This window comes from Paramacrobiotus metropolitanus, unplaced genomic scaffold (genome assembly GCF_019649055.1).
Source record: "Paramacrobiotus metropolitanus isolate TYO unplaced genomic scaffold, Prichtersi_v1.0 Parri_scaffold0000093, whole genome shotgun sequence".
Classification (NCBI taxonomy): Eukaryota; Metazoa; Tardigrada; class Eutardigrada; order Parachela; family Macrobiotidae; genus Paramacrobiotus; species Paramacrobiotus metropolitanus.
The window spans coordinates 42185-65835 of NW_026570313.1; the positions used below are offsets into that span (position 1 = coordinate 42185).

General features: G+C 46.5%; 1 protein-coding gene across 1 annotated transcript; it reads right to left on the reverse strand.

Annotated features, from left to right (window-relative positions):
- Positions 1-223: 223 nt before the first annotated feature.
- On the reverse strand, positions 224-1703 carry LOC129596639 (uncharacterized). Its single transcript, XM_055493974.1, has 2 exons — positions 1107-1703; positions 224-532 (listed from the first exon to the last, which is right to left on the reverse strand). Exons 1-2 carry the CDS (start codon positions 1701-1703, stop codon positions 224-226), a joined length of 906 nt encoding a protein of 301 aa, XP_055349949.1.
- Between the last annotated feature and the right edge of the window lie 21948 nt (positions 1704-23651).

A 23651-nucleotide genomic window follows, 5' to 3' on the forward strand; every position in this document is an offset into this window, starting at 1 on the left:
ACAATTCCCTGAAAAGCTAGCAGAGCGCAGCTGTGTGGGCAGCTCTGCGCAGTTTCGTGAGTTATTCATGAACAAATTCTTCAGGCGGTACGCAAACTAATATGAAAGAAAACGTACAATAATAAAGTCATGTAGCAACCTACATGTACATAAAAAAGTAGCGAACCAAAATGGAACCCATGAGCGCGCTGCAGGTGCCAGTATTTTGAGCGGCTCCAAGAAGTTACGCACGATGTCCAATATAAGCGGCAGTTTTATTCCACAGTTGTAGAAGAGCCAAGCGAACGGTGTTTAAAGACAGCGCAAACACAATCGGATCCAAAATCGCCTGAAGCGGATACAGCAGCAACGCGATGTTTTCCAGCTGGATTAAACCAGAGACGTCCATGAAGCTGTTCATTGTCCAGTATAGTTGATTCGGCGTCCAGCATATCAGCACACTGCACGTCAGCAGCGTTAAGATCAGGAAAGGACGAACGCCGCCGTCCTTCTTTTGGTTGGTGCCGGTTGTTGTTGTTGTTGTTGTGGCTTTCTGAAGAAGAATTACCGTGGTACTCCTTGTGTGCTACGTGGTTTTCATAATATATAGTAAGGCGGACGAATGTTGTCTAAGCGGTTCACCATGTTGTGACTGTCTGTTCTGATCAGTTGACCATGAGGGTAGCACGACTGGCTCCGACTGGGCACATTTATCGGAATCTGCCCATTCTATTTCTAAACCTGATTTCAGTTTTGTTTCTGCTTCCGTTCGTACGGGATGTTCTAAAACAAAGTAAATTTGAGGCCTGCAATCTGGCCGCACAGTGAAGTGTTTCTCGCTTCTGGTAATCGTAATCATAGCTGCTTCATAACCTGGAATCCTTTTCTAACCTGAACAGTCGTCTGCTCCCGGGAAGCGCTGTATAAGCAGTTAAAGTTGAGATGCTTTAAGAGCATCGTTGTAATGCCTTCACGTTGACCGACTACGTACATACCGTGTTCACGACAGCTTGGTTAATGGGTCCGTCTGCGGGAACGGCGAGCGGCGGTGCCGCTGCTGCAGTTTTTGTCCGTCGCCGGCGAAGAAATTTGTACAGAAGGTAAGGGTACGAAAAAACGACGATTACGATAGGCAAATCACACGACACGATGTTTTCTATAGCCGAGTACAACGGCTGTTTATCCGTATTTAACTGGCAGCCTGCTTCTCCTTCCGGCGGCAGGCGGTAATACAGCTCATCGAGAAGGAACAACGGCAAACATACGATATGCACATACGCCACCATACCGACAGAAAGCAGACAGGCGAGTTTGGTGGTGTGCCGGTTGCGGTACGACAAGGGAAAGGTCAGCGCCCACAAGCGATTCACGGTGATGAGAACGTGCATATGCATGGACACGCTGACAAACACCCAGACATGGTATATGTAGTAACTGCAGACGGCTCTGGACATCCACCAACCCCCGAACAGTGGCTGCACAATTTCCACGGGAAACTGCCCGAAAGCGTAAAAGATATTGGCCGCCAGCAGACCAATGAGGTACACGCTGAAGCCGGTGCGCAGGGATTTCTGCAAGACGAGGAAGAGCAGCATGAACGTATTAAAAGAGACTTGCAGGATGAACAAGGTCATGCGGGTGATAAGCGCGTAATTCCACACTGCGGTGGACGATACAGTGCCAGTGTTAGCGTTGTTCGTGATGTTATAATAGGTAGCGTTCATGGTGCTCGTCCCAAATACGGATTGGTTTCGAAAAATGCAGTAATACACCGAGACGCGGCAGAGCTGCTTCAGCTTTTCAGACTTTTAAACGCTGAAACGAAACTAACGGATACAATTTGTCATGAGAACGAGGTTTTAATTCCGTAATAACAGTCCCAAGCTGACATAGCAAAGGGAGCGTGGCTTGCGCTAGAAACTGCAGGAAGGTATCGCGTCGCTCAGCTGCGTAATAGATCAGCAGTACCAGGAATTCTGCAATCGATATTCACCCAGGCAGTGTTAACTGGGGCTTTCCACTTGGAATAACCGTTGATGCCTGCCACGGTGCACGCTTAATGTCAGGCAAGCATCCTGCTGTGGATGTACGCTTCCACCGAGGCGGAAACCACGAAACAGTGTCACTGGACGGATAAGTGGCGGAGAGACAAGTGATCCTTTAATCCCGTTAAGTGCCATCTGCGTGCTCAGGAAGTGATGCGACGAGAATGCACTGCAAATTGTTGAAAATTGTGGGTACTGAGAAATACGCTGCCAAATTTCGATTGGTAAGTCAGTAGTCAGTAGTGCATCTAGTGCGTCCAGTGACTCCAGTCTCAATGATCCGGTTAGCTAAAGAAATCGGTTTGTTGAGCCCACCATTAATCATTTGTGTGCTGATAAAAATTACTCGATTAACGAGTAAAAAAGAAATCTAGTAAACGGTAAAAAACTGCCGGAAAACATTGATTGTACTTGTGTTGTCAGGGCGGGCAGCTCCACCCTCCTGATTCCTGACCTCCTATTTGCTGTTTCTGGGGATTTCCTGTTCTGTGCTTTTAGGGGTTTGGGAACAGCGAAAGCGACACCACCACCAGATCCGTAAAACCTTGCCTTCCTATAAACATCAAAAGAACGACCTCTGGTATACCCATGCCGGCCATACGTATACAGTAGAACACCATTATTTCTACGTCCAACTTCGACTTCACACCTGCTTCGTCGACTCACTAGTAATCACTACCATGCACGTCTTCCCACACAACTGCCATTAATGTATTATTCATGCAGTTTAAATAGATGTTAAATTGTGATGTCTCCAAGTACGGGCTAATACTTTAATAAGTATTACCGTTTTACGACTAGTACAAGATAACAACTAAATGAGAAGTACAATATCTAAAGACACAGCAACAGGAAATAACGCACAGTTGCTAAGTCATCGTTTGTATCGTGACTTTCACGATATGCCAATAATCTCGTGATATGCAAATATACCACAGATATTATAGGACTGTGATGTCTTATACGACTTGCGTACGGCTTTGCAAGAGAGCGCACGAAAACAGGATTGCCCCACTACCACCTGTATTGGACAAATCTGCACTCGGCTGTGATATTGATGGCAAAGATGAGTGGAACTGTTGATTTGTTTACAAGTTGTGAACGTGAATGTAACCATCGCTTTCGCAAGCAGCCCGTGCAATGCACGGTTGACGTGACCTTTTCTCGTTGTAGTAAGCAACTAAGCACTAACGGCGATCAAACGCCGACTGTAGTGGTTAGTATTACTCGGCCTCTGCTGGCTAAATGTTGGATTCTGAGCTCGAAAAAATATTGCACCTACCGATCTTCCACCGCTCGCGACTGCTACTCGGCATTTTACGTTTTCGCTTTTTGATTCCGGCAACAAATACGTTCAAATTCATCGGCAGTTCCTTGCTCGCGCCGATAATTCAGTCACAATATTTGTAAAAATGATGATCAGCAACTATAGGCATAGTTAAAAATCTTATGGTAACTGTAAAGCATAGCTGAGATAACTGTAATTGACTGTAATGCACAATACCGGTCGAAAAAACCTACTATTTGAATTTAAACGAAACGGTAACCGCTCATGAAAAAAAAACGAAACGGATTACGGAAAATTCGCTGCTCCGTGGCATTGGATCGGGTTTGATAACATGTAAAGCGATACTGAGCAGGAAGTCTGTATTGTGACGATGTTGCGGGTTGGCGGAATGCAGGGGTCAGTGACGCTGGCTTTCGGCGGTGGATCAGCAATCAAATGGCGAGTTGCTTCCGGCATTTCTTCAACTGTGCCGCAAGTTGTGGCAGGCGCTGGTGCAGGATCACCGCCGTCAATTTCGTCAGCTGAGTAGCGTCCACATGGGCCAGAGTGGATGCTGTCCAATTTAGACCGCGGTAGCGCGTGGAGGGACGCGGATCCGCACTCTGGTAATCCCGAAGAACCTAGTCGAACCAGTTACGCGTTTAAACTAATTTCTAACAATCGAGTATGGTAGCAGCGCGTCACAAGACTGCTACCTGCAAGCGCTATTTTATAGGCTACGGGTAGTGATTATAAAACACATTATTATGCGCTCAGTTCTTGTCGCCACTTAATTTTTCATCAGCCACCATTCAGTGTGGCAGCCGCCGCCGCCTGTGGCTACTGTAGTTGCAATAATAATAACCAAATATTTAATGCTAATTGCCCATAGCCTGGTGGTATTACGTCTGGCTTTGAGATTGTATGTCCTGGCTTCGGTGGGTAACTTGTATCTAATAAAAGTAAAACAAAAAACCACTCCCGAAGTCTACCGACTGTGGTTATGGCTGGTCATCGCGTGCGTTGCCGCGGTGCGACTTCCGCATATGTCAGTACGCACTACGCACCCGTAATGTTAACTCAATGTTATCGTTCCGCTGGTGTGCCACACAGTCAGCAATCCACTTGCCGACGGCCGGTCGATTCAGCGGCTTCTCCATTACCAAACTACACTCGAAGAGATCCCACATTTCCACTTCCAGCTGCTCCTGCGACTGAACATTAAAGGCGTGCTGCGCTACAGCCGCCTGCAGCAGAGAATCGTAGAAGCGGCATTTTCTCCACACCATTCGCTCGCAGCAACCGTCCACCGCCAGCTGAGCTGCGTTGCTGATAACGGACTTAGCATCACTAAAAGAATGACCCACATCGCACTCGGATAGCACCAGCAGCGGCGGACGCCGGACGTCCTGGCGAAGGCGGGCCAGGAGCTGGGTCAGTTGTTGGCAATTCCATGTACCGAGCTTGTGAAGAATGACTGTTGTGGTGGAATTGCCGAGGTATTTCAGCAAGCAGACTGCTGGCCAATAAACGCCGCGATTGGTGAAATGCATACCATCATAATCCGTGGGGCTGCCGGATACGCGCACATCGCGAAAGTGTGATTCCGTCGTGAGAATGGTGTTCCACAGCCAACAGACACGTCGACAGCGGATACGGTTGATGGAGTCCAGCGATTGATACACCTCCACCAGCAGCTCAATCGGCAAGGGTAATCCGTAGTCGCCACCGTCCGATAGCTTTCGCTTCTTTTTCGGCCTCAGCTCGCTGCTAATCGCTACCGAACGTAGTCCTTGTTGCGACCCCAGTGACAGGTCATCGTCACCGCTCTTGTTCGCCCTCATCACCATCATGAAGAAAAAGTGCTTAAATAAACAACATACTTGCATCACAGCAACAGTTTTCCATTAGAGCCAAATTTTTTGTGAAAACTCCGTAGGTAAAACAAAGCTTAGGAGAACAGAAAAACGTACCACTGCTCCAGGGGACACTGGAAGGCCATCATCGTGACGCTGCAGATAACTAAGCGTCTGACTTTCCACCGAGATATACTGCGCGCGGCATCGTCGGAACAATTCGCAGCGAAAGTTCGCCGCGACTTTCTGCGGCACCCCCGCCCAGTGGGGCACAGGCAGCGGGCAAGAACGAACAACAAAATCCCCCGGGCCCACACGCCACTGCTCCAGATCCGCCGCTGACGGGACTGGGCGTACGTGATACCAGGGCAGCAGTTCCTTGCAAATCCCCTGAGGACCACGCACTTCCACACATTCAGCATAATCAAGGGCAACATCCTCCACCCGGCTGCCCGCGTACCACATCCACGCGCCGTCCGGACGGCGAGGCAGCAGTACCTGCACCTCCTGTCTCGGGATTTCCATGTTTCTCTTGCAGTGGAAGATGCATCCGTATTCGACGAAGAGGGCGCGCTGTGATGCGCAGCGGAAATCAGTGATCAGGCCATTATGCGCCACGTTGATGACGTCGCCGTGCTGCAGTTTGCCGTCTGTCGTGTATAAGCGTTCACGCCGATTAAGGCTCCATGAACAATCTTTACTCTTCCACGCCTGTAATTGTCAGTCGGTAGGCACTCGTACTCTCAAACTGTAACAGAAGAACTATGGTGGAGAAATGACGAACGATTCAGGAACACGAGTCAGGAATCCCTAAACGATAGTCCAACTATAATCTCCGGTCGTAAGTCCTGTGAGGATCGGCAAGAGCTAGGACGATTGTGTCACGAGCAAACCTGTATACTAAGCGATAATCCGGGAACAACTATGCACTTCAGTAGGAACAAGTATTGCTGTCTCTTTATCCAATTCACATCACAGTTCACAACGCTAGGAAATTGTAATTAGAAAACAGTCTCAGAAGTAAATCTCAGACTACTGATGCCGATATTAGAAGTAACAAGAACTTATATAGACTTCGCGTTATGACATCATATACACCGCTAGTAAAAGAGAACAGCAAATCACAGAAGAGATTGACTAGATTATCTGTTATATTGCAGGTGGAAGGCGGACAGTCAGCATCCGTACGTACATCCGGCGTGTGATCCTACTCCCACACGTCACCCCACGAACGATGCTTGGCCGTGCCAATGTAAGCAATCCATCCTGCAACATCCCAGTGCGATTGTGCACTTCCATCCATCCTGATCCCGATCCACCGCACAATCCACGCGTCCATCCGATGCCCAATGTGACTGTACGCCGCGATTCCCAGGGAGTTAGTGTGTGGAATCCTTGGCGAAGAGGCATCCGGAAGTCCACGGGTTTGGCAGGGCGGAGGTCCAAGGATCCAGGAAGGCGAACTATGAATTACTAATACTGTGCCGTTTGAGTTTAGATAGTGTTTTGTATGTACAGTATACGGCATAAAGCTTTATTAATTGTGGAATTAAAATCTTAAATGTGATTATGTGCGATTCTATAGAACTATGAATTAAACGAGCAAAAGCACCAAATCAACCAAGCAGTAGTATTCTTACGAATTCTCGAGTACTACATCATCCAGTAACAACGGTCAACAACAACAAACAAGCAAAAATATCCGCATAAAATCATGAGTGCAAATTACTGGTAGATGAGAGTAAATTTAAACCAGCAAAAGAATAACAGTAGCAGTAAGATCGACACGGCTTTGGTAAAGCAAAATCATTAGACAACACAAAGCCAGTAAGAAGGCGAGATCAAAGAAAGCAAAAGATCAAGGACAAAGGTTATTCAAGGTTACTTGCCAGCACTGGAAGCCAATGAAAATAGACCAGTAATACCAGAGCCAGACGCTGCAGCGGCATCCAAACGGCGAGAAACATCAGCAGCCATCTATCGTCGGCGATCAGCATCCAATTCACGTTGCTGCTGCTGAGCCAAATAACCAGGCACAAAATTATGCTCGGCAGACCCAACAGGACCGGAAGGCGCAGACGGCGCACGTGGGCGATCAGCCGGGGAGCGGTCGCGGGCATCGCGGACAATCGGCACTTCAGCGAGTGGCAACACATTTGGTGGCAAACCCGGAAATTCAGCGTTCTGCTGGGCTTGCACAGGCGGATCCACAGCCGGAGGAATAGCATTCAAGGCTGCCGGGCCATGTAAATTGACAGCAGGGTTGACAGCATCGGGCTGACCTGGAACCACAGCTCCGCCGACTTGGCCCTGATTCGGTGCATTCGCCGCTTGGTTTCCCGGGTCATCAACCTCCATGTTTGCGGCGGCAGCTTCCACTTGTGCAGCTGCGTTAGGAGCTCCATCAGGTACTTCAATAATCTCCGGTGCGTCCAGATGTCGCCCATTACGACGCCAGTGATCGTTTCCGCGACGGAGATTATTGTCTCCAAAATTCCTATGATTTCCTCGGCCGTACGGACGAAAGTTGCCACGGAAAGCACCACGGGCTCCACCCCTTCCTCGGTGATTATAACCGGCATTATACTGTTGCTGCTGCTGGTTAGAAGACGAATGAAAAATGGCGTCTACTAACTTGTCAAAAGCTCGGTTAGGATCAATAGGCGGCATGCCCAAGCTAAAGAAAACTAGTGACCTTAAATGCTAAAAGTGTATAGAGGAAAAGCGTCAAAATCACAGTCTACACACAGTGAAAATCCAGCATGCCAGAAGGCCGAAACGAAAAATCCACAATGCCGATTTCTGCACGCCACTCGCAAGTGATTTTATACGCGTCTGCTAGAGCGAAGTTTTAAAGTGCGGCAGATTCCATACAGGTAAGCAAAACAACCAATCAGCGCTTCGCGCTATATCCTTTTAATTCGACTTAATCAAAAGATCAGATCTATCCAGGTACAACGGCAGATTTAGCACCGATAGCTACAGCACAGATACAAAATACTGAACGAGCAGGTCCTTGACTCAGCGCACAAAATTGAAAGAGTAAAACTGCAAATAAGACAGAAGATTCTCCTTGTAGTCGACGATGAAATACCGCGCTACGAGACACTACCACAAGTATAAAATAAAAGGAACCATCATGATATCAACTAAAAAAGAGCAACGATACGAAGGAATACAATTTACAGTTCATCCGAATGCGGCTGATGCTGACCGAAAGGTGCCTGTTCCGCAATTTCGGGCGAATCCTCGCGGGCGACTGCAGCAACAGGTGGCACAGCTGGAACAACCGGCTGCAGAGACGGCAGCGGATCGACATCCATTTTTTCCAGATCGGATTCATCATCGCCATCACAATCAACTTCCATATCAACGTTCTCATCAGCTTCGACGTCGGCACTCTGATCAGGGGATAAAACGGCCGAAGGATCCTCACGATCTTCTCCATCATCCGAAACCGAAACTTCACTTGGCGCAGAAGACGAGGACGGCGAGACCTCCTTGTACTTGCGCTTCTCCCCCCGAGTGCGAAAATAATACGGGCCGGCAGCTGAAGTCGAAGCCTGCGGTTCAGCATTTTCCACGGCACCAGCATCAACAATCGCTTGACGCACAACCGCATCCGCCTTCTGACGCTTGGCGATTTCTTGAAACAAGGCAACAAAAACAGGATTTAAATAAAGATACTGGCGTCGTAATTCTAAGGCAATAGCTGTGGGCAAATGGCAAGTGATCTGACACAAGTCATAACGATTTATAAGAGATCCATTGGTATACAAAAAGCCAGATAAATATAACTCCGAATAACGGGGATGAAAGCGATTAAGGCCAACAAAATATGCCTGCAAAATAACCACATCCTCACCATTCTTGTTTGCAATAGCCATTCTTGGAAATACTCCGGAATGCGCTCGTTTGCGAGCTGTCTGCTTGGTCTTGAAGACCGGCCGCGGTGCATCCGGGTTGTACGGCGCGTATAAAATTCCGCCTTTACGCAAGTGCTCTTCATCTGATATAAACAAGAAGCACCATTTAAAACAAGCAAAGACGAATTATCCCCGTCAAACAGTATTATTGACACAAAACGACGGCATAGGCCAACTATCTGTTAATTTCAAATAAATACACCAAACAGATTCACCACAATATAAATTGGAAATATAAGCCACTAAGGCCGACCAGAAATAACAGAAAACTGAGTGCTATCGTTATGATTAAGTAAAGGAAACCACAACAACAGGGTATTACAAAAATACCTCGCTTTGCTCGCACAGACGGAGTTTCAGAAGACGATGGCTCTTCTTCTGTAAGATCCGGAGTGCCCAGCTGTCTCTCCGCCTGCGTCTGCAGTTTCTTCGGGGACGGCTGACGGATCTCAACGTCAGGGTTAGCAGGAAATGATCCCCGACGGGCCTGACGGCGAACCAGCGCTGCATTGCGTCGTAGGATTGTGCGTCGCCGTTGCTTGTCATATCGGCGCTGTAAAGCATTCAGTATCGCATCCGCCCGAATAATAGAAGGCTGCTGAGTCACTGCTGCACTCACCGATCCAGATGACCCAGAAGATTGTGCAGAAAACACTGGCTGGGCAGCAGTTCGGCGAGAAACTCGAGAGCGAGTGACACGCGATGAAGAACGGGCTTCATCGCTGTCCGGAGAATAACCAAAATTCAGCCCCGCTGTTACACGACTCGGGCGCGGTGTACGCGATGCAGTCTTCCGCGCAGTTGGCTTCTTAGCAGGAGGCGACATTGTGAAAACGTAAAAATGATAAATCGTAGAAAGAAGAGGAGAACCGAATAAAATCAGTGCCAGAAAAGTTGAAAACCCGAAGTGCAAATAAAAGCACAACAGAGAATCTAAACTGGCACCGACACCGAAAACACGAAATTCACGAAACACACTACTGGGCGATTGACAGGCGACAAGCGGTTTTTGCAAGTTTTGAACCCACTTTGATCATTTGGCGTAGAACAAGCAGGATACCGCTTATTTCGCCAAGAATTCGTAAATTACAACCTCAAAAAGTAGATTTTTATATAGAGTATAAATCGTAACGATTAAAAGAACACGACAAAGGAAAACGAAAGTCAAAATACGCGACTGGGAAATATTCAGAACACAGACCGGAAACTGCACAGTTTCCGATAGCATTGCCATATCATGGCGGCTGGCAAGTGACAGAATGCCGCATCGCGAGCACAGAAAATATCAGCTGTTCATTTATAAAAAGCGAAGAACCCAACAATATTTATCCTTTCGCGGTGACAGGTTTCCTGTGTTCATTTTATTACTAGCTTTTATTTCATTCTTCTGAATTTTGTATTAACCTTTCAATCATCCGAGCACCATGTCCGGACAGCCTGTGGGGCCAACTGGAGAGCCACTACCATCACCCGAAACGGATGCGATTGAACATGCTCGTTATTGGAAGGAGCGAACTCGCGAATCAATCCAGTTTGCCATGGCGGAGCCTTTGACAGCGAAGGAAACCACGCAAAGCCGTCGACAATTGGCGATGCATACCGCAGCCCACGCCTGAATTCTGGAGGCCGAAATTACGGGCTACTATGTGGATATGTCTTCTATCAAACAGTTTATCATTGACATGCACGACGATTTCACTGCTGACCGAGTGGATTTCTTCCTCGGCGATGCGATCAACGCCGGAATCCTGCTGAAAAAGATGTCTCGTGACGGGCGCTTTGTTCTTGAAGTAGCCGAAGAGGTGCATAAGAACCGGGATCCCGAAGCAAAAGTAATCGACACATATGGAAAATTTCGTCGGATGATTCGTGCTATTCTGTATCACGGCCGCTATGCAATGTCACGAGCCGAGATCCAGCATTGGGCTTGCACCTACGACGTACTGCTCGAGGATCGCGATTACTGGCTGGAGCGGGGCCTGCGCCGACTGGTTAAGGAAAAGCACGTCATCGTGGTCTATGGAAATTTGTTTGTCGACAGTTGCATCGACCTGTGGCTGCGGAGCATCCGGGGATGCTGCCTTTGCAACACTCTTGCACAGACAATCAGTGAGTGTTTCTATGTATTTCGAAGCAGTTGTATTTACACATTTACGTCAGCAATTTTATGGCTAGACTTGATGGTAAGAAGCCATAATTGTATCCTTTTTCTTGCCCAACACTTATAGCTTGATTTGTGCTCGTACACCATAGTAATCTAAAACCATTTGCAGATATGAAGATGGGCACAATGAAAGTCGTAATCAACGGAAAAGAAACCGAGCAACACGTGACAGATTGCAGTTTTGGTTTCGTGGGGGAGGATGTTGATTTAGTGGTTGACGGCGTAATGGAGCGGTTGGACGCAATTGAGCCATCAAAGAATAACACTACTAACAAGAATTTGGTGATCCGAGCGAGCAAAGACGGGCGGATTGAGAGAGAACCAATCATTACTCTCACCCAGCTGAAAGCCACGGGCGGCCGTCCTAAATACGTTCCCCGATCGAAAGATGCGGATACCAGAGAGAAAAACCAGAAGACCAAAGAAATGGCTGAAAAACCTGGCGCTGAAATGAGTGCTGCTGAGCCGGATGCCATCGATAAATTACTGCAGCAGGTTGAGCGCGAAAAAGATATTATGGACAACTGCAAAGCGCTGGTAAACACGCTGAAGGCACGAGCGACAATGGACGCCAAACACATCGCATACATCCGTGAGGCGCTGGAGCAGCGTCTGAATAACTTGAAAATCGCCAAGGATAATTTGGATCTGGACTGAACGGCAATATTGTAGTACGCATTGTTTTTCCCGCGGCTGTCTGATAATTGTGCTCTGAAATTCAGCCGACTTTTGTTTCTTCCGTTTAATCTTTTAATCTCGTTGAATTAATCTCATCGATGTTTTAGTAGGTGATTCTCATAATACCGTACAGATTCTCATATAGTCATTAATTTTGCTGGTCGGACAGATCTTAATTCGAGATTAATTTTGGACTTATGTAGTATTTTAATAACCGCAATAAAATCGGTGTAACAGTATGCGTAATCGTAACTATAGTGCATTCCAGTGCAGAGTGACAAATCAATAGTTTAAAATCAAATATCGCACCCGTAACTGTGAATCAAACGCTGAAAACAATTGTAATATTTTATCAGGGGAATAAAGTTACAGAAATCATCATAAAAAGGTAAAAAGAATGGAGAGAAACTTTTAACACTTGCAAAATTTGTATTCACGCAGGATTGAACGTTGCATCTAGGTGGACAACTAAATCCTGCTCTTGCCCATACGCTAGCATGGCTATACCACATTTTACTTTTAGTTTGGCAATCACCAGAGGCGCTGTACTACGAAAATTCACACTACGACGAGAATTCACAACCATGGCCGCAAGTGGACTTTAATATTCCACCGTCACCGCGGCTATAAAATTCATTTCGTCAACGGCAATATTTTTACAGTAACAGCAACAAGAACACAAAAACAAAAAAGGTAAGGTTTCAGAAGATGCATATTAATTTCAAGGGGTTTCGAACCCGCAACCTTCATTGCACCTGTTGTTGTGGTTCAACAGTTCAGTGCACTACGCCACTGCGATCTGCGTATTTAAACTTTAAATTCGCTCGTCGGGAGTGACCGTAAAATTAGCGATCTCGAAGCCAACATAATGCTGCATATTGATATAAAAATGTAAAACCGAAAAAGAAGGTTTTAAATTTAGACGAATTAATTTTTAAGGATTTGAACTCTAGACTTGCCAGAAGCGGGTCGGTATGGATTCTCAGTCTAGCCACTACGCCACAAGGTGCTCTACATTAAAGCCGAGTTAGATTTGACACCGGAAGCGCCATGTCGTGTATATTTAACCTGACTGCAATAAGGCAGCAAACCATTAACGCTTCATCCCACAAAAGTACAAATATAGGGCAGAAAAATGTAGTTTTTAAACATGCAGCATGCAACCCTGAGATTAAGACCGGCCGTTAAGGAGGTAGTACATGAGGCAAATGGCCATCCTTCATAGCCACTGAACTACAAAGTCATTCGAATGCAGACGAACACACGCCCAAATGCAATGTCAACCATTGAGTGTGCATACAATTTTACGCCCAGCTCTTTGAGTTTAATTCTGATATTCTGGAAACTATTGTCAATACTTTTCCCAAGGCGAAAACAAAAATATAAAACGAAAAAAGTAAGTTTCTCAGAAAACGCAAATTAGTTGTAAGGGGCTTGAACCCGAAACCTGTTAGTTTCCCCGTTGCTGTAGTTCAACAGATCTTCCTACTACACTACGGAATTATCTACGGCGAAACTTTTGAATTCACGCATCGGAGAGGAGCATAAAATTACAATGGTCAACAGCAATGCATACTCGATGTTACTGTAACAATATAAAACGCAAAAAAGAAGGTTTACGAAAATGTGCATTACTTGTAAGGGTTTCGAACCCAAGGCCCTAAATTGACCGAGTAGTCGCGGAGATAAGGCGGACAACCACTACACTACGAAGTCTCACGGCAAAAGAACAAAATCCGCACGATAAAGGCTGTACAACTGTGTACCGCTCATGGAAAACCACTGCACCACAGAAGCGAACCCATAATTTCCATTATTTAAGTGAGGGCTTAAAGATATGAAACTATAAACAATAAAAGCCAAAAAGAAGGATATTTACAAAATTGCATTTTTATGTGGACTGGAACCTCCGACCTCCAATGACGAAGCAACGGAAGCCACTACTATACTAGCGGGGTCGCTCTACGCAGAATCTTTAAAAACGACAGCGCCAGAGGCGAACACTGACAACAATGCATAGTGAATGTGCCTGTGGCCTATCCACCCAAGTGACCAGCTGCATGAAAACCAGTACAACATCCCAACGGAAGTGTAGTCTCGTGAGGTCGTGCGTTACACTGTTCAGAATTTACCAACAAACGGCACGGACGGTGACTACTTAGACTTTATTTATTTCGCAACTCGCATAGTAACCAAACGACAAAAACGTCTTACGGAACGAAACGCAGAAACCATAATGTACCAACTAGACAGGGTACAACGCGTGAGGCAAAACGCAATCTGAATAAAAGAGAAAAACTAACTGTAAAACAATGAAGATAAAAGATAAAACGATACACTAGATCTACAGTATGAGATCTCCAAAAAGAAGGACATGAGTGCACGAATATAAGCGTGAAAGCAAAGGAGATCATACGCGTGAAGCGATGTTTCAAACATTTCGCACAAACTACCAGACATTCTAACGATGGTGGGCAAAAATCCACCTCCAAAAGTCCACCACTGATGCCACATTAAGGAATCTTAGGAGGGAGCTTAGACACGGCCTCCTTCACAGCAATTCTGGCACGCTCGAAACGCTGCTGGGCTTCTGTGCGTTCAGCCATCTTCTGCGCCACTATCTCCGTCCATGCCGTGACACGGTTCTCCAGCGCCTGTTTGGCCGCTGTCTTACGCTCGCTAGCTGGAGGCGTCATAATGGTATGAAAACCACAACAACGCAAGGAACGAAATGGGACAAAAATTATCGCAACGATATCGGACGTATAAATGAATCGGAATAATATAATTTAAATTTTTACCAAAATTTTACACTGGGATACATTCAGGATAGGAGTTTGACAGCCGCCCACGCTGGCGACCGCATACTTCGTAACCAGCGAAGTCCACCAAATGAGAATGCCACCCGGCGGCAGGTCTACCGTCAGCTCATTACACCGAAGTTACTGAATATACTACATGTAGCGATAAAAATCCGTTTCTCACACTTTTTAATTCCGAAATTGAATATAATTGACAATCATTAACACAAGAAAAATTATGCGACGGCTTCAGCAAAATTATGACCACAGGGCTATCGTTTTATTACGATTTCACAGAAAAGAGAGCCTTTAACAATTAGGCTCCTATCACAACTGTTTGAGAAGAGCAAAACAGCGCTCATTCCAAAGATTACAATGCAGCAGCTGTGAAATTATCCAGCATTAGCATGCTACATACAGGCATCAATAAAAACGCATAAAAGGGGTAGCCGGGGATGAAGATTTAAACAAGAAAGCCTGTATGGTTTAAATCGTTAAAGCCTATTTAAACATCCACGCGGCTGATCAGCAAAATCCTCACTTCCAATAGCTGTGGGGAATGCCACGCAGAGAGTGGCGCTGCACGACGATGTGCTTACGTTTCTTCTTCGGTTTCTGATCGGAGCCGAAGTCTTCATCCACCCACAGCATATCCACATGCAAGACCTTGACTGGATCCGGAATGTCCAGCTTGTTCTCTGCCCACCAGTCAGCAAGATCGGAGGCAGGCTCCTTCCAGTCCTCCAAATCGCCAGATCCCCAGATATTCGGAACAGGCTCATCAGTTTCAACCACTGGCTCGGCTGCCTGCTTAACTTCAGGCTCAGACCATCGAATACGGCCACAATAACCCGGGCCAAAGTTCTCACAGTCAACACAGCAAAGTTCTTCCTCCATACGCTTTTTCTCTTCAGCCTCTTCAGCTTGTCGGCGAAGACGGCGAGTGCACGGAGATTCTGGTCTCGGTGGCAGCGGAGAAAAACCCAAACTCGCACGAATGCGATCTGCAGCAGCACGGCAGACAAGAGTATCAGGTCCTGGCCAGATTTCACACTCAACATAGTACAACTCCGTCTGGTCCGCACGGATTTGATGCTCCTTAAATTGGATCATCCTTTCATAGTTCTCAGGTTCTTCCACTGAAATACACACACGGAAATTCAGCATTCCAGAAAGACATACTTTCGTGCAAAGGAATCACATCAAATACCAACAACAATACGGTGCTGGCAAATAGAAATTACGCACACGACAACCAAACACTTACAGCGGAGTTTCTCCGCAAACTCATCGGAGATGATACGACCAAAGCCATTTTTGTAACTAAAAGGCCCTTTAAGAGGATCCATCGTAGAGCCGAAGGGATACAAAGTTTAGATTATTGCGAGAAAGCCTAAATTTAGAGATTCGTAAAAGACGCGGGCTAAGATCGACTGACAAGTGTAAACAAGAAAAGCGCTGATACACTGTAGCCAACCGGAAACAGCTGTGTGCAGTCAAACTGCCACTGCCCTAACATTTGACTACATACGGGCGGTTGACACGAGAACAAAACCCTACATGTTGAAACGTGAAGACTTGTATTTTTAAACTGTCATTAGATACTTTTCTTGGTATTTCTACAAAGGTCAGACAGGTAGAAGTTATGTATCTGAATTTTACGGATTATCGGATCTTATAAGTGATTACTAATTCTGATGTTCAAGTGCCAAGAGGTAAGAATTCATCCGGTGATATCACATTATAGAACTTTAATGCTAGTTAAAGGATGGCATCAGTATCACCAAAAGGCAGAATCAAGACTAAAAGACTGAAGATTCTGTGCTGAAAATTGTAAACGACAAGACGTCTTATTTAAACTAAAAAGATGCTAGACCCGTACAGCAGATATACGAGAGCGACGAAACAGTCTCATGTACATGTTTACAGGGCGACTAAACGGCAGGAGCCATGTCCTCGTCATCATCACGGCGCGGGCGATGGCGCTTGGCAATCGAGGCGTCCAATTTACCAGGACCGCGTTTCTCCTGTCCTTCTCCCAGAAGCCAACGAACTCTTAGTTCCTGCTCTTTTTGACCAGGCGAGCGTTGCTGCGCAGCATGCAAGCGCTGATAATAACGCTGCTCCGCTTCCAACCGTAAGTCTTCGTCTATCGTAGAAATATCATCCATAATATGCTGGTTATATACGTCCACAAGCGTGACAACAGCTCCGCGATCCCCAGACTCTCCCGGATGGTAGTTCAGGACGGTGAGGAACTCCACTGGGTTTCGCACAACATTGATACCATGATTTCGTCGGAGCTCGCAGACAATCTGCCCAATGAGCCATCCTTGACGGAAATCCACCCGCAGGTAACGAAGTAAAGCGTAATGAGCATCTTTTGACAGGTCCAAAGTGTGGACAAAGCGGTTATATTTGTCCACCATCATCTGCGAACCGTTGTGAAAGATCTTGCCACGGAAACGCAGGCGAGTATCTGGGTGCAATTCCACATATTCAGTGTCTGGATTGTAGGGGCAATGAATCAAGCCAGACGGAGGGATGTAACTCTTTCCTCCACGAGCATAGTCGTATGGAGACGGTCAAAGACCACAATCCACCATGCGCGTCGACCATTCAAATGTTGGTTCAGGCCATCCGGTGTGAGGATCAGGATACTGTGGCGGCTGAACATCGGCCAAGACATCTGCCAAAACCTGCACCGAATCTTCCGAGGAACTCGTAGTATCCTCATGGTGATAAGAAGGATGTGACGGCACTTTCGGGCGATGCATTATAGCGATATACAGTAATTTTAGCCACGACTCAGTGTAAAGAAAGAGCAAACTCGGACGAGACTGAAAGCGAATTGACAACTAACACCGATCTTGCAGGTATGAATATCATTTGGTCAGCTAAAAGCAGCTTTTCTACGCAGCTGATATGCAGGAAGAGCAACGAACGCTACTACGTCACCGCGGACTGTCCAATGGCGAATACACACACCCAATCTGTACGTACAAACAATTTTGAGAGTTTTCGGATAATTAATAGATTAAGGGATAAAATTTCAATTCTTTAGAATTTAAAAATAAAAGGAATGTACATATTTACACGGCCGCCTGGCCATTTAATCCAGATTACATAAGGTACAAATCCGACAAAATTTCGCTAAATCAGACTTCATTTCAGGCCAGAAAAACCGAAGAGTTTTATACAAGTACTCATACGGTGTAATAGCACTACAGTATTTATGTAATAAACGGCGGTGCACTGATTCAGCCACTATTTTACGCCATTGAAACGGGATCAGAATTTTAGGGATTCTTTTTGGTATATCCTCTTTTTCACCATAGTGGCAAATAATGCCTTTTATTTTCAGTACAAGGGGAAGGTGCCAAGCTGCATACGGGGATTCCTCTAAGGTACAGTCTCCGTCAACCACGGCGTCCCACAACATCATGTCACTACACTCCATTTGTCGATACTTCCAGAACTCCTGTTTATCCAGGGCATCATCGGATATTACACCCTGAGGCCAGAACTGCTCAATTGGACGTGCCCAAGCCGGGGCTGGTAGGATTCTATCTTCTACTGTAGTTGGGGATGACTTCGGTGGTTGCGCCGGCACAATCTCCATTGCATTACAGGTAATTGGCGGAGTATCCCTGGCCAACGGCGCAACTGGTTCAGACTGGCCCCCTCCCGGCTGGGATACATTCAAGATAGCTGGATCTCTATCATTTGTGGCCATACGCTTGTTAACATCAACCGACGGGTCTCTTTTGCGCTTTTTGTCGTTGTTCTGATTAATAAATCTCTCCACAGGTTTCACCACACGTCCGGAGCGGGTTTTAAGCAATGGAACCGCTTCCATCTGGTTATCCAGATATTCAGCATACTCAACATCAAGGCGCGACGATGCTGAGTAAACGGACGGAATCACCGGCGGCGGCGCAGGCGCCTCAACCAATTCATCGGGGCATTCTTTCTCCACACAGTCGAGCAATTTTGGTAAGTGCTCATCTTGTAGGATAGTATCAACATCGCGAAAGTTATAAGGCTTTAGGCGGCTGACATGGACTGTGTCAGTTTTAACGTTCCCACACCTATTACTCTTTACTACATAGTGAACCGGCCCTGACTGACGAACAATTTCCCATCCGGCAGTCCAACGGGGCATAAGGGATGGATTTTTCCCGACTTTCCGGTGTAGTACGTACACCAAGACTTGATCTCCAGCTTTATACGAGGTATGGGATATGTTGGCATCATATCTAATTTTATCTTTTAGTTTATGCCGAAACTCCTCTGCGTTCACTAAATCCAAGGCCTCACCCAGGCCACGCTGCATCTGCTGTACATAAACGTGAGCGGGAATTACGAAATCCTCTTCAAATGGCAGGAAGTTATTTATCGGTAAGCGCATCTCGGTGCCATGCATCATGAAGAATGGTGTGCGGCCCGTACGCTCTACTACTTTACTGTTAAAAGCAGCACAGAGTGCTGGGAGGAATATATCCCAATCACTTTGCTGTTCATTTACGTACTTCGCTAACGCCTTTTTGATTTCCCCTACACGCTTTTCGACCAGTCCATTGCCCTGCTGGTGGCCTGACGCCGTTGGTGCGTGAGCAACACCAGCGAGAGCAAGAAGCTCTCGAAACATTTCTGACATGAAATTACTGCCGCGGTCCGAGGTAATGTGTACGGGCATGCCGAAGACTGTCAGGATACGACGATAAAAGAACAACGCCAATGTGACAGCGTCATTTCTCTCAACTGCCTCCGCAACTATATATTTGCTTCCGTAATCAACTGCAATAATAATGTTTTTGTTTCCAGATTCCGTCGTTGGGAGTGCCGGGGCAACGTCGATTGCCCAAACTAGCCGAGGAGGAACGGTCGGGTTTGACTGCAGAGCGCCGGCCGGAGCCGTGGCAAGAGGATTTTGTGCAAGGCACGCCGGGCAAGAGGCACAATAACTTTTAACAGACTCGAACATACGGGGCCAATAAAAATACTTATACATCCTTTTATAGGTGGCTAAAACTCCCAAGTGTGCCGCTAAAGGTGAGTCATGGTTGTCCTGGAGGAATTGTAGCCGCCAGTGCACCGGCACATACATGCAATAATAAATTTTTCGGTTTAATTCGAACTTGTAGTATACAACGCCCTGTTTCACCACAAATTTGTTTAGATGTAACTTCTCGTGCTCTGACATTTTTTCTTTCTTATTTTCTAGGAGCAATCGCCATCGGACAATCCGGGCATCGCGAGACTGCTCCTCAGCCCAGTGTGAGGCTTTGTCATCCGTAATCAACTTTTGAACTTTATCAGCGTCAAAGGCCTGCATATCCTCTTGAGAGACTGCCTTCACCTCAGCCGACATCATTTCGAACCGGATATCCACATAATCCCTCTCCAGAACCGCAAAGCAACATTCATTCATCGCTGCATCACCGGCAAAAGGGTAAGTTTGGCGATAATCGAACTCAATATCCGAGTCATCAGAGTCGGGTTCCGGTTGCTCTCCTGGATTTCTGCTCAAGGCGTCAGCAATAACGTTCTCCTTGCCAGGTATGTGAACAGGCTTAGTATTAAATTGCTGGATATACAACGCCCAGCGCCCGAGGCGGCCAGCGGCATCGCGCATATTATTTAGGAAGACCAACGCCTGATGATCGGTTTGAACTTCGAACTGATAGTCAGACAAATAGTGTTTCCATTTTTTAAGTGCACAAATAACCGCATAAGCCTCAAGTTCTGTGGGAAAATACAGTCTTTTCTGTGTTTCAGTCAACTTGCGACTTAAATATGCGATAGGACGCCAGTTCGTCGGCACATCCGTCGGTTTGTCCCTGGGGCATTGCATAAGGACTGCACCCCCCCGCAATAGTACTGGCATCGACGATAAGACGCGACAAAGCCTCTGGATCGTAACGGGCCAAGACCGGCGCCGTCACCAAGGCTTCCTTTAATTGTTCCACAGCCCTACACTGATCCGTTCCCCATTCGAAGGTAACTTTCTTAGGAATTAATTTCTGAAGCGGCTCAGCAATTTCTTGGAAGTTCTTAATGAATTGACGATAATATCCTACCATGCCCAAATATCTGAGAATATCCTTCTTGTCTTTTATAGGGCCGAACTCCTTAACCGCCTGAATTTTCTCTGGATCCGTGCTGATACCGAACTGATCGACCGTGTGACCCAAGAAGGTAATCGAATTAACAAACAATTCTGTTTTTTTCAGGATTGATCGTCCAGCCGCATTCCTGGAGCCGCAGGAAAAGCTCCTGTAAGTCTCGCATATGATCAGCCAGGTTTTTACTGAAGACAATAATGTCATCAATAAAAACCAACACGTTCCTCCACTTCATGTTTGCAAGCGTCAAATCCATGGCGCGCTGGAAAGCCGAAGGCGCGTCCTTCATCCCAAAAGGTAAGACTTTATACTGGAACTAAATTCTTCCCCACCATCGTTGTTTTACACCGGTCTTCTGGTTTGATTTTTATTTGCCAGAGCCACTTTTTAAATCAATTTTACTGAATACCGTAGCTTTATCCAACGCGTTCAGAATGTCATCAACTCTGGGAAGCGGGTAACTGCTGCCCATTAATCTTTCGTTAAGCTTGCGGAAATCCACGGTTAAACGCCGGGATTTATCCTTCTTTTTTACGATGCAAATAGGACTTCCCCACGCCGAATTTGTTGGCTCGATAATGCCGTCTTTAATCATTTCCTGTGTTTTAGCCTGAAGCCACTTCCTATCTTCAAAAGACGTACGATACGGGGGAGTTCTAACCGGCAAACTGGTGCCTGTGTCTACAGAGTGCTCATAGATAGTGCAGCATCCCACAGGACGCGCTTTAGTCGGCAAAACAGACTTCGCTTGATAGAATATAGCTTTTAATTCTTCCTTGCTGGGGCAAATATCTCCAACTTTAATTTTGGCGAAGGTTTCCTCTGTTTCAGGGTCAACAGTGACAGGAGCGGACGGCTGCGACTGGATCGCCACACATTCAAGAATTTTCTCCGGCACAGGAATGCCCTTGACGTCACTGGGAACGCGGCTAATCGCTTCTTGACAACTCTCCTGAAACTCTGGAGAGTCCATCTGATAGACCGCATCGACAAGCGCGACTTCACCCAGGTTAGTTTCCTCGTTCAGAACCAGTGGTTTATCGGAAACATTAACGACGCAGACTCTACAATTACCGTATTCGTTTAGCGTTAAAACGCCATCCAGCAGCACAGCATTTTTATTTGTTTCGGGAATTTTTCCTTCGTAGAGAAATGGCTGAGTATATAAATACTCATCCTGGAATTCCATAAACTGTTCGTCGGACATTGCTGTCGTCGCACGAATAATTCCTTGTGAATGGGGCTGAATTATCACCGGCGAAGCTGGAAAAAGCTCCATTTTAAAACAGTCGATCGGGCCAGGTTCTGGCTCGAAGCGGTAAATATCATGTTCGACCGAATTAACTTCAACCTGTGCTTGCGCCTGTTTCAGATGGGCGTCCCTGTACGCCAGTTCGATGACGTCCTTCGAATACACGCATGCCGGGATATCAGTGGATTCACGGACGTCCTGAGACCGTTTCGGTAAATTTTTAGCCGTCGGCGACTGCTGAACGGGGACTAGTTGCACAGTTTCGGCCGACATTTGGCTTGCAGCCTCGCGCTCTGCGTATTCTCGTCTTATTCTACGACTGTAGCTGGACTTTTTACGCCTGGGCGAACTCCTTCCCCACCCTTCCGGTGATGGTTCGTAATTTCCCACAGTGGGTTGTGCTGGATTAACAGCTGCAGACTCACTCAATGCTTTTTGCTTCTGAATTTCGTTCCAAATTTCCCACTGTTCGTTGATGTCGACATCTACAGGGGAGTCGTAAGATGCCCTGACTGCCGGAGGAAGCAAATCGGACATTTGGTCACTGATCAACTTATGCTCCTGCGGTGAGTTACCAATTAATTGGGAATTTATTTCTCTTTGCTTCTCCGCCTGTTTATCTTCGTAGGAGGTCGGACACGGGCCGATATTGATAGGCTTCATGCCGTCAGCTGGAATAAAGCTACCGTTTTCGAATTCACCTGCTGGCGCCGGGTTGTCCACGGAAAAGGTAACCTTACGTTTTCCTGTAGCTTTCTGTGCGGCCAACTGTTCATTTCTTTTAATCGTTTCAAAATGCCGACGGTCATTAATCGAGTTTCGACATACGTCGCAGTTTTTCTCATACCGTTCGATTTCTATTATACAATCCGGCCAGTAAAATAACTTCACTAAGTGCGGGTATAATTTCTCATAGGGGCCATACGCTTGCTTATGAATTAAAATTTCATGAAAGCAGGCGATTAATTTCTGTCGCCATTGGTGCGTCACATAAATTCGTGGACAAGCGCCGGAGTGATCAGGCACTCTACATAATATTCCTTCGCAAATTATAAACCGATTAATCTCGTACTTTGTGAAGTTTGTATTAGCATGTGACGGCTTTTTGTACATCTTGTACCACATCCGGCTATCAACACACTGTTGTTGGGTTTCACGCCAAAACTGTGGATCTCTGAAACGTTGTTCCGATGGAAACAACTGTTTATCCTGCGGCCTATCCATCGGCGTCATCCACTTCTTCAACTCTGGATTCCGTGCCATGTAAGATGGATAATCGTGGACTTCGTCTACGTCTCTGCGGTCACGCTCAACAGGTATAACATTTAACAGCTTATTATCCATGCTAAGGCATTCGACAACCTTCGCTGATTTCTCTAAAACACCCATGTAGAGATACTTTGCCGCAGGATGTTGTTTCAGTACTGCGTCCACTGACGAAATTTGAATTGGCAGTTGCAGGGAGTCGTAACCCCCACGAACTTGACTGGAGCCAGAATTAGGCACAGGGCTGACCGATGCCGGAGTCGAGGTACTTGAACTGCTTGCCGAAGAC